Below are 12,283 nucleotides of genomic sequence, written 5' to 3'. Positions count from 1 at the left end.
CGTCCAATAGCTGCGGCAGCCTGAGTGGAGCCGAGGGTAGAAAGCAGTGCGGGAGCTTCAGAGGCTCCAGAGGAGAGGAGAGGAGAGGAGAGGAAACTGCAGTCCGCCGGTGATGCTTAACGCGGCTTCGGCGTCACATTGATGGGGATAAAACCTCCTGCTCAAATTTAGGCGCTCTCTGATCGTGCATTTGCGTGCACTTGCACGCGCCCTCTGTGTGTGTGTGTGTGCACGCGCGTGTGCTTCCGAGACTGGAGACTTAGAGGAAAAAAAAAATAATGATTTAGCTCAGTCTCAGTCTGATTCATACCAACACTTGGAGGCGCCGTGCGGTGGACCCTGCTGGACATTGACAAACTTTTTTTTTTTTTTTTTTTTTAAATTTATTGCCGTTGTTGTCATTTACTTGAGTCGATCATTTGGAGCCCACGCTTCGGGACAACATGGACAACGAGAAGTACATGCAGGAGCTCGTGGCGGAGAAGGACTCGCTGGACCAGTCCTTTCAGCACTCCCAGCGACTATTAGATCAAGGTAAACAACCGTGCGTGAATGGAGTCTGTGTTTAAAGCTGTGGCTCCACGTCACATTTCACAACAGTCCTTGATTCGGGACGGAGGTTTGTGAGTGTAGTGGGGATGTTTTTTCCCAGTCATTTTTTGCCCAGTTGACCAATGTAGAAATCTGGAAATTTAAGTCCTTATAGGGAAAACGGAGACTAAGTTTGTCAAGTCGACTAGCATCAAAACACCTGCTAAATAAATCTAAAAAAAAAAAAAAAAAAAGCTAAGAAATTCAACCGTTAAACGGATATGAATTTAATTTTGCAAAATCAGTGCAAAATGATGATTATAAATTATAATAAATTAAAAAAAAAATCCATCCTCCTCCTCCACAGCACACACACACACAAAGAAAACACGAAACTGTTTTGGAATAAAGGTGAAGGAATTCAACCTCTACACTTGACTGTTTTCACGCTGCAGTCGGTGAAGAAATGCCTGGTCCGTACACCAGGTCGTGGAATAATTACATATTTATATTCTACGCAGTACACGTGTTCTCTGCTCTGAAGAAGCTGCTGTGACAAATCCATCCAAAGCCTCAGCCTCAGCCTCAGCCTCAGCATCAGCAGCATCAGCAGCAGCATCAGAGCTCACGGAAGCTTTAATTAATCCATTGCCATGCCGTCTGCGTTAAAGCCATCAGGATCTTCCAAACAGGCTTTCATACTGCCGACCACAGCTGGAGCTCCTGCTGAGCTCCCGTGGCCTTTGTCTGTAGGCCACCGTTGGTTCTAAAACCGGAGCAGACGAGCGGCGTCACCCGTCGGTGCTCCTTGTAAATAGTTTCACTGGAACTCCAGATGTAGCTGCGGCACTAAACGCTTTTCATCCAGTCACGTCACTTCTGGTTGCCGCCGTTTGGAAAGTGGAGGGCCCTTTTAAAAAAGAGGGGCCCTCAGAGGAGCGGAACAGATTTCGTTTTAATGACTTTCCCCAAGTGACAAACATTCGCTCGTCTAACTTTATTCCCTCATGCTCTCTCTCTCTCTCTCTCTCTCTCTCTCTGTCGGCTGAACGTGACTTCTAACAGAACCTGGTCTTGTTGCTTTCACTCTGTTTTGTTTTTTAAAGCAATGGGGACAAAACGAAACACATGACCGCATGCAAAAACGACAGAAAGTGGGGCGTGCTTTTCAATCTTGGGATCGAGACCCCATGAAGGGGTCGCCCAAAATTTGAAAAACAATGGTCATTAGAAATAAGAAACAACACAAATCTCTTGGAAGAAAAGCAGCATATTTGTTTCCATAATGTAACATAATGGATTATATAATAATGTGCTCCGACATCATATTAATTACAACGGAGGAGTGAAGGAGTGTGTGTTTGCTGTTTCTGTCGTGTCCTCACAGAAACTTTACTAATATATACAGTACATATAAAGAAAATCACTGAATGTCATTCTAAACAGACCAATAACTCAATAAATCAACCTGAATCGTCACATTATCATCTTTTAAAAATACTATGACAAGAAGTGAAATGGTTTCACATTTATTCATAATTCTTTCAAGTTTGGGTTCAAAGAATGGACTCGGGTTTTCTGCGAGCTAAAGTCATTTTCTCCACTCGCTCTGACAAAGCCCAGCACTCAGTGCTTAGGAAAGCACGTTTCTTTATTTAAATCTGGGTTAGTGCTTTTTCTCTTACGATTCCGCTCACTAATAGAGTGGATGCTGCGGCCAGTGAATATTTAATTCACTTTGACAGACACCACGCCACCACTTCCTCTCTCTCTCTCTCTCTCTCGAAAGTCTTTCTCTCAACTGCGTCCACTACTTTAGCGAATAAAACAATAGAAAACAACGGTGAGTCGAAAAGCTGCAGAAGTTCCTGCGGGAACAGTTTAAGACTTGTTTCCATCAGGGGTCAAAGGCCGCTGTTGGAGTATAAGCCTCGTGACATTTACTGGAAGGACGGGGGCCGAAGAAGAATTGGTGGAAAATAAACTTCCACAACAGCCAAACTGTAAATACCGTTATCTCCCGTACAACAGATGGGACACGAGGCAGCTTAATAGAGCACTGTTTCTGCCATCTTGCTGATGAGTTCTGGACTTAAATATGCGATCGACAGGAGTGGGGGGTGGGGGAGTGGAGTAGCTAGAGTTGTTTCAACCAAACGGCAAATATGAGATTACCGCAGGTCCGCGGAGACTTGCATTCGGGAGAAATTAGAGGAGCATTGTGTCCGAAGCCCGGGGACAGGATGGAGCTCTTTGATAAGTGCGTGCCATTCACGGAAGTCCCTTTCTCCCACTTGGACTGACTGCACGTCTTTCTGTCTCTCTGTCTGTCTGAGACAATCTACTTAGAGAAGTAGACAGAGACGTGGAGTTTGGGACACGTCTTTCATAAGAGACGGGAAGAACTTTTTTTTGTGAAACTTGGAGGGAGATTAACGAGGGGATGAGGGAAAACATCTTGTTTCGTTTTCTGAGTGCAAATGCAAAATGCAACTCCGACGGGTCAAGTTGAATTCATTTCTACTCTGAGGTCAGGTCTTGCTACTTAGCCGGTATCAGAACAAATATCCGATGTTCAGATCGGATCACTGTCACTGTCTGAACCCTGATGTGACCAGGTTTCCCTGACAAACAGCTGACCTCCATTACTGTACGAACGGTTCCTAATCCAACAGAAACCAAATAGGGAGAGACTGCTGGAGTCTGTACCAGTACCCTGCGGTACTGTTTTGATAAGATGATACTCTTATCAGTTGTCTTCTTCATGCTTCAAGTCTGGGGTCAGGTGTTGCGTGCAGCTGCAGGTGCAGGTACATGTGATCTGCAAACCCAATTCTACTAATTGATTTTTTTTTTTTTTTTTTTTATCGGTCATCTGAACCGACTTGGTCACTTTAGACTGGAGACACATTAATGGGTATTAAACAGCACCGCTGTGAAGAGGATTAAGAGGGAATTTACACTCAGTTCTTCCTCAGGAAAAAGACAACATTTCAGCAGAAATCAACTGCACTTGCATTGTTTTGAATGTGTTTTCGTTTGGATTTCAGTAACGGTTAAATACTGTTGATATTCCTTGTGCGGCAGATACGTTTTTCTCGTCCAAACTGACCTGGTTTGAACGTCGTAACCCTCATCGAACTCACAGGCTACATATCTGCGGCTTGTTTAATTGGACAGTTCACAGCAGGAGCGCCGCGCGTTTGTTGCTTCGCACAAACTACTTTGCTTAGCTTAGCCTTGTTAAGGCACAGAGGCCATTAACAGATATGTGTACAGATGAAGCCGAGGCTACAAAATATCCTGTTTCAGACGCATTTGCAAATATGTAAATCTCAAAGAGCAAAAGGAAAAAACAAAACAAAAAAAAAACGATGAGTATTTTTAGCCTTGCTGAAGTTTTTTTTTTTTTCCCCCTCCTGGTTATAGCGGTTATGCACTGGCACACAGTCAGAGCGACATCCTTTTGTCGGGGAAACACTGCTTGATAGTGATAATGATCTGTGGATCTGCGGCTCACAGTAAAGTGTGACCTGCAGAGGGCAGATGTGGGAGCTAAAGAAAAACCGCTGTGCGTTCAGCCAGCCGGCGGGAGGCGGCTACGCTGCTTTGCGCTGCGGCTGAGAGGTGTTTGTAGAGCTGTGACTTTGCTCAGCTGCAGCTTCCACTGGAATCAGAGGTGAAATGTGGGGCAGGGCGACGTGGGCCAAGTGGAGCCATAAAAGCTAACAGGGACTCGTTGGCCGAAGTGGCGAGCCACGTGGCGTCTTTGACTCCACTGCTAATGAGGTACGTTCTGTCCCCGAGTCCATATGGTGGCGATGATGAGTCATGCCGTCATTTAGCTCAACTCATTAGTTAACAACAAGATGTGCTACATGTATAGTACTAATATACTACAGTATATACTGCATATATTAAGAACACATGTAGCTACATTATATATATTTCTATTCTTATCATTTTATTTTATAAATATTTATTTTGATTTAATTACATTTATTAAATTTACTATATGATCATATTAAATATATAATTAAAAAATGAATGAGGTGACCCCATTTGTACCTCACATGGGGTCACGACCCTCAGGTTGGAAAAAAAACTGCATTACATTATGTCATAGCAAAACCTGCAAACCGTTTCTTCCCCCTTTTTTTTTTCTTTTCTTTTTTTTTTTTTTTTGTTTTGATGTACGTTCACGGATCCCGTGCGAACTAGGGCAAACGCGGACACTTCAGAAGGAACCGGGAGCTTTGGACGACTTGAACGAGCACACTCTGCAGGTTCCAGATGAGATCATGTGTTTACTTGCTGAACATGCATTCGTCCGCTCAGTCTTTCAGCGGTAAACTGTGTGGTGACGCACCAGCGGCCCCAGCCTGAGAGGAAATAAGATCCTTTAACAAGAAAAGCAAAACAACCCTGGTGTTGCTGCACCTAAAATATGCATGGAAGTGTTTGGTCTGGTGATGGTGTCGTTTTAGTGTCGGATTAGGCTTGTCATTCCAAACGCGTCACAGTGACCCCGCCCCGACCTCACGGTTAACGTGACTAATGTGTGTCTTACGTGGTATGTCTAAGCTAACAGCATTAGCTTTAACTTGTGAGCGGGAGCTTCATTCTGGATAAACAATATTGAACTGAGGCCCAGCACATCGACACTAACCATATATGGGAAACTGGTTTGGTCTGGACCAATCACATCAGCCATATAACCACCAACCAAAACTTAACATTTGCATATTAATTGTAGTTCAAACAGTTACAACAACAACAACATATTCTTCACATAAACGTTCAATTATTACTACTACTACTACTACTACTAATAATAATAATAATAATGTCCCCTATTTGTCCTCACAGATGACTTTGTTTATTAATGGCCGTCCAATGTGAAGCGGAGTTCACCATATAACATTAAACACTCTTTTCAATAAACAAATCATGTACTCACACCAGGGAAACCGTCCTCTCCATCTGTTGTTCATCGCTCATTTCCTTCCGTCCCCATCACCGTCCACCTGGTGCACGCTCCGCCTCGGGGTCTGCGCCTTGATTTAACGTTGAGACTGTCACATTTCAACGTAGAACAGGCGGCTCCACCACAAACGCCGCATTCATATTTCAAGGGCCACGTAGATGGTGCATTTCCAACTTTTACACCTGAGCGCGTCCCTCGCTGAGATCCAGCCTTGAACGGCGCGCCACGACACCGCCATCCAAGAGGAGACACTCCAATTAAAGCCGCCAGCCAAGGCAGCTTAAATAATGCAAACGGCAGTTGTTTAGGCAGGAGTCGGCTGAAAGCTGATTCCACATAAGGAGATCATGTAGAAGGCCACGCGTTGCCGGCTCCGACACTGGCTGTATGTATTTTTCATCTGACGCACGATTGGAAAAGCAGTGATTTGATAAATAAAAGTCAATAGCTTTAAAGTTTGACGTTTCACTTGGGTTGCACATCAAATATGAAGAAATGAAGTTGAGCGACCCTGGGGGCAATATTTCATCAGTGCTCTTGATTTTTTGTCTTTTTTGGTTTTATTCTCCTCCTCGCCCTGTAGCTGCTGCTACTGTATCAGCTGAGGCGACACGGCGACATCTGTGTGAGAATCTCCGTCACGATCGTCAGTTTCACGCCGGCACCTGCTTCACTCTGCTGCAGCGTTTCATTCACTGCACCTGGGTCATCAGCTCTTATCTGAGCCACAAGTTTCTGGTTAATATTTGGCTGGAGGAAATGATGAAAGCATCTCACGTCATCCGTTTTATTTGAGTCCTTGCTCGGAGTATTCTAGCGACGCAATTCACTGACACATTTGTTCCTTGAAAAGAATTGGGGAAATGATGCTACAAACGTCGAGACCTAGTTTATCTGCAACATTTCAAATTAAAAGTCTTACCCTTCAGCTGTGACGTCTCCAGTCTAGGGGAACTGATACGTAGCGTAATTTTTAGCCTCCCAAGTTTAAGAGTTTATAGTTTGAAAGCAGCATTTTATTTTGTGAGGAGGTGAGGAAACAATGGCCAGCAAACAACAAACAAAACTAAGAGGACGCTGTTCTCTCCTCCAAAAAAAAAAAAAAAAATACAGGTTTTAACAAAAACCAGGGCTTCTCACGCCTCCATTTTGCTACTAATTACAATCAATCAAATGTAACATAAGATGAACCACACAGAGCACATGGCAAGGCCTCAGCAGGCCTTAGCTTTTAGGGTTTAAATGGACGCCATCCACCAATCAACTCACAGTTTCCCTGTCATGTGATCCTGCAAAAAAAAAAACACACCCTCATACACTGACAGCAGACAGACAACACATAAAACACAATCGCAATGAAGCAACCATTTGAACAGTCTGTTGGATCTCCCAGGGTGCATTATGGGAGAATTTGAGTGCAATTAAAAAAAAGAAGCTTTGTGAATTACAACAATTGTACGTAGAATACCGTGAGCTCTGCTGGGCCACAGTCGTCCCCCGAGCTCTGAGTTTGACACGTGCTGCCTGTATGTGTTTGAATCATTACTTTTTGCTGCTTCTATATACGTTTTTTTCTTTGTGCTCCCAGTTATTTTAAATTCCAAAATCCTTTGGATTGAAGCTGACCATAAAGTGCAGGTCTCTACCTGCAGAGTAGAAAAGCTCATTTCAGCACACCTCTGTAATCAGGCCTGCTTTAGTCTTTCCTGAATCACTAACGGATCCATTACTCATCATTTCATCCGACGATAATGTGCATCGCAGCGCTGCCAAAGACGGGACGCAGACAGACTTTGATTACAGCGGATTAGCTCCAAAAGCAGAAGAATGTGCCAGACCGTACTGTATCAATCTGTTTACTGTGGCTGGGGCGGAGAGACAAAGAGCCATGAGAAGCTAAGAGAGAGGAGAGAGAGAGGAGAGAGAGAGAGGGAGAGAGGAGTGGGTTGGTGGGGCTGCGGAGAACATAAGAGTCCCTTTCCCTGGGGGAAGGTTATTTGTAAGGGGATTGTACCAAAGTCGGTTACAAAAGGGAAAATGCAATCTGAGGGAGGGGAGTAGGAGGGCGCAAAAAAAAAAAAAAAAAATGGAAGAATGGAATGGGAGTTGAAATTGAAAACAAAAAATAAAAAAGTTACCTGAGTGCTGCTGAAGATGTGTTCGGTGATAAAAAAAAAAATAAAATGTTTAACTGTCTAGGAAAAAATACAGAGAGAGAAAAAAAAATCTAATCTTCTGTGACTAAACTGTTTGCTTTAACCTGAAGGTAAAAAACTAAAAAAAAAAAAAAAGGTTGATGTCAAAAACACCGTCATCACTACTGCGAGAAAAGACACATAGAATGTAGAAATCTCAGAGTTAATTCATTACTTGTTGATCTCCTGACTTTATGGAAGCTTAAAAAAAAAAACAAAAAAAAAAAAACAAAACACGATCAACAGTTCGTGCCTTCGTGAGAAAATTAGGTCGTTTTCTGCAAGCTCGTAGCAGAGAACATTTATTTTCTCCACTAAACTGCACCGCTACTGACTCTGGGGCAGGAGGTTCCCCCCCCCTGAACAGGCCTTCCTGTGCCCCCCCCCATCTCTCCGTTTCCCCTCTGCCTCTTCTTTATTTCCGTCGTTTGTGTGGCTGGCACCTCTATAGAGAGGATTGCACTGGATTAGCTTCCCCGCCTTCCCAACTGATCCAATCCATTTTGTGTAATCCAACTCAATTTAATTATGTTTATCGTTCCACCTCGCTGGTGCCGAGGTGCAGCGGCGGCACCTCCACCAAGATAAGCCCGGGGACCCTGTGCCTTTCTGCTGGCAGAGGCTCAGCCTGAGCCTGTTGCATTGTAAACAGCTGCTGTTAGTCACCTACGCTCCCAAATACTCCAGAAGAACGCTGCAGTTGGAATGGTACAGAATCAGATTTTTTGATACAAATATATGTTTAACTTGATGTATATTTGAAATCGTTCTGATCGATGTGATCAGATCCATGAATTCCGAGGTTTGTTTAGTGTAAGAAATGAAAAATCTATGAGTTTCGGAAGTTCTCAAAAGTTCTGCGACAACTCAAGAACTCACTCAACTTTATCAATCCCTCGTGAGTTCCCTTCGGGAAATTAAGAACAGGCCGAGGTCCCACCGAGCTGGAAGCCGACTGAGAATGTTTTTGCTCTAACATTCATGACTGTGTTTAATAGTGTGGGGAGATTTATGCTGATGCGGTTCTGAGCCTAATGCGTTTCATCAGACCTGTGGCGTCCAGCCGCTGCTCAGAAACGTCCCATACATCCTGCTCTGTTTACTATTTGTAAGGCTGCCGTGTCGGTGGCGCTGTTATTGGCTGATCCTTCTTCTATTTTTAAGGAACGACACTTTCCCTCTGCCTGGGTAACCGGGCACCGAGGAACAGACAAGGAATTAAAAATGTAATATTTACATTACGTCAAAAGATTTTGAAACATGATTGATAAAGACGTTTGACTTTACAGCCAGATTTTGGCTGCTATCTGATACAGCGAGCGAGCCCAGGCAAAGGAGGCGCTACTGTATAACAGAACGACATCGTGTTGTTGAAAAACTGGCAAAAAAAAAAAAAAAGCAACATTGATCTGGGGAAACGTAGTAAACGCAGGCTAAATCCAACCTGGCAGATAATATTGGGCAGAGGTAAAACAATAAGGGATGAGCTGCATGTAAAATAAGATATAGTACAAACCACAAAGTAATACAAAAAAGAAAAATCTTTAAGAGCTGCCAGAGAAACAAAACAAGAAAAATGTGGCTCCTGTCAGAGACGGAAATATAAGCCCTGAGCTGATTCGACGACAGATTTAAATAGAAATCCACAGTCAATAACAATGTCTTTTCTTGATATATATTTTTTGCTAGTTACAAATATTTAAAGCCTGATTGCACTTTTTATATATATACTGCAGGCAAATGAATGTTCTTCACACCTCCCGTACTGATCTACAGAGGCGCAGGCCTCGGCATGAATCTTTAATGGACGAGGGCGGTTTCAGTAAATGAAAGTTAAGTGCATTTTCTGGGTTTTTGGAGCAGTAGAAGTTACCCTGTAATGTACCGAGAGGGGAGGAGAGATGGATGCTCATTTACCACCAGTGCCAGGAGACCTTTCCTCCTGTCCTGCTGGTCTGCCTGCTTGGCTGTTTCTCCCGTCTCTATTTTAAGAGCCTTGTATTAAAGACTAATTGTGTTTGGCCTTTTAAGGCCCGTCTGCATCCTCGTCTTTTCCCTTCGACCCTGCGAGCATGCCAAAAACCGAAAATCCATCCGTTTTTTTTTTTTTTCTTTCAACATGTTGTTGCTGTTTATTAGGCTGTAAAATCAAATCATTAGGGCCGATAGGCTAACCATAAACAACGGGTTAAACCGTGATGTATGACCACCTCATAACGGGCCAAGTTATCATCGCTGCACTGGCTAATAAATGCTACTGCGAGCGTGTGACACCCAGACCGATGGCTCACGCGTGCCCTCCACTGTGCCTGTCCACGTCTTGTTAAAGTCTGACCTCTGGGCGAGCTTTGCTGAATAAGATGCTTGTTAAAGTTTGACCTGTTAGTGGGTTTCTCTCTGCAGCCATCGTTAGCGTCCTCTCTCCTGCCATGAACTGTATGTGGGTCTGTCTGTTTGTTTGTTTGTTTGTTTGTATCTGGGTGTGTGTGTTATTGTGAAGGCAGGTCTTACCCAAACTAGAAAATATTTATTTCTAATATACACTATTAGAAAAGTATTTTTATTTTTATTTTTATTTTTATTGTATTCTCGCAATGTCTTGATGTTTTCCCACTCCTCCGCCTTTCCTGCCTGGATAAGTATTTCTGCAGGTGTTTACATGTAATAACTGTATTAAAAAAGGAAAAATAACACAAATTATAGCTTGAACTAAACATTGATTTAAACATGCATTCATCCATACATATAAACTATACCTGCATGTACAAAATACAGCACAAACATAGACACATAGTACACAAACCTCGAATATCAACCACATCAATGTGTGCAGAGCAGGTCATAAAATGCTGAACTGAAGTTAAAAATATTTCCAAACCGTATCTCTAAGCTCAGTGATTCATTGTTTTACCGGCGTGGAGTTTCTCTCTCTTCGTCTTTTTCCCTCCCCTCTTTTTTTTTCTCTCCCCATTGACAAAGCAGCGAACAGTCGGACTGCCTCAAACCATCCGTAAACTTTCCACCGTCCTTGTCATGGTTAGGCTCAGGCGGCGTTCCTTCCCGCCGAGGCCGTGTAGTTCCCAGCAGTCTTTGTGTACCTGCCGTCGGAGCTCTGTCGTTTTCTTTACGTAAGGATCGGTGTTTTCTGTCTTTGTTGACATCAGGCCACCTCGCGGTTCACAGCGTCTCTGTCACCCCCGCGGTTATTTATAAGTCTGGAGATAGCTGTGTGGAGCTGTAGCTGCAGCTACTTATCAGGCACACAATTAATTAGCGACTGCGATACAAGCTCTTGCGGCTCGATTCCCTCTGTCATAAGCAATGCAGCGCCGGCAAATATGATGGTAATTACAGCAAACATGCAGCACACACAGTCGATGCCTCCGAAGGTGGCGTGTCGATGGGAGGCGGGCGAGAGGTGAGCGGATAGAAATCAAGTTTATAGATTTGCGGTCCCGCACGCGCCAACCTCTCCATCGAAGGGCCCGGTTCTAATTGCTATCTGACCAGAGTTGGTTGTGTGTGAAGATGGCCCCGTTGATATGAGATGCAGGCGGAAAGGAATGGTTTTCTTTTTCTGTGGTTGTTGTATTGACAGCTCCTCATCCTGGAGGAACTGATAAGAACACGGGATCCAGGGCAGAGACGCGCAGTGCAGTGGATTGCATTTCAGGGCTGAGCGTCAGAGTGGGGGGGCGGGGGGGTAGGGAGGGTGGCACGGGATCCATCGAGGTCCTTGTGCTGACGGTGAATTTGAGAGAGGACCCGGAGGCGGGTGTGAATCTCCACCGTGCGGAGCTTGGGGACGTGGAAGTGGAAGAGCCGGTTCGCTCGCAGTACAAAAGAGGTTGTAACCTTGTAGCATAAATTAAACGGCGGCGTGCACAGGGAGCATCATATTTATGATCAATAGGGAGAGCGCATCGATTCGCAAAACAAAACACAGGAGAGCCTTTTGGACGCTGGCTGTGAGGTCACGGTTTCATTTACTGGAGAGATTAAGATTCATCTTCATATTCTCCGCACTATTTTGGTTTGATATATTGTTATTTATGAGAGACATTTGCAAATATAACTCATATATATCATTTTTCAAATGAAGTTCTATAAGGCTAGGATGTGGGCTGTTTTCTTCCTCCTTTTTCTTAATTTAACTTGAATTTTTGTTTGTGTTAGGGCTGTGGAATTTTTAGAGCTTTTTAATCAAAGATTAGCTAAAGATTAATCGAGATACTTAAATAGTCCCGACACTGTTTTAACCCCATATATCCAAAAAATAGATAAAATATTTTTCGTACTAAATTTAGGTGAGACGGCGACATAACCACGCATGGAAATAATGGCAAATTTAAATCAAATTTATTTTACAAATTATTTACCGCAAGGTAACACGCTAACTTAGACGGCCTTATTTATTAAAGGGGCATTTAAAATATATTAATATAAACCCAAAGCAGCAGAAGAGGTTGGCGGCGGAGGACAACAGATTAATGAACAATTTTGTATTTAAAAATATATCTATACCAGACGGATTGAAAAAAAATATCGTCCAACGATACGAGCGCTGGCA

The 12,283-nt window shown here is 43.5% G+C and overlaps 1 protein-coding gene across 2 annotated transcripts in view; it reads left to right on the top strand.

The window, feature by feature from the left end:
- Positions 1-32: 32 nt before the first annotated feature.
- The window catches only part of khdrbs3 (KH domain containing, RNA binding, signal transduction associated 3), a 61,544-nt gene continuing 49,293 nt past the window's right edge, over positions 33-12,283 (top strand). For both annotated transcript variants that reach the window (XM_017041085.2, XM_008331369.3), the window contains exon 1: positions 33-534. In XM_017041085.2, coding sequence (XP_016896574.1) covers positions 444-534 — 91 coding nt within the window. In that variant the 5' untranslated portion in view covers positions 33-443. The remainder of the gene's footprint in view (positions 535-12,283) is intronic.

The sequence above is a fragment of the Cynoglossus semilaevis genome, chromosome 18, assembly GCF_000523025.1.
Source record: "Cynoglossus semilaevis isolate Cse_v1.0 chromosome 18, Cse_v1.0, whole genome shotgun sequence".
NCBI lineage: Eukaryota > Metazoa > Chordata > Actinopteri > Pleuronectiformes > Cynoglossidae > Cynoglossus > Cynoglossus semilaevis.
This window is presented reverse-complemented; position numbering and strand designations above follow the sequence as displayed.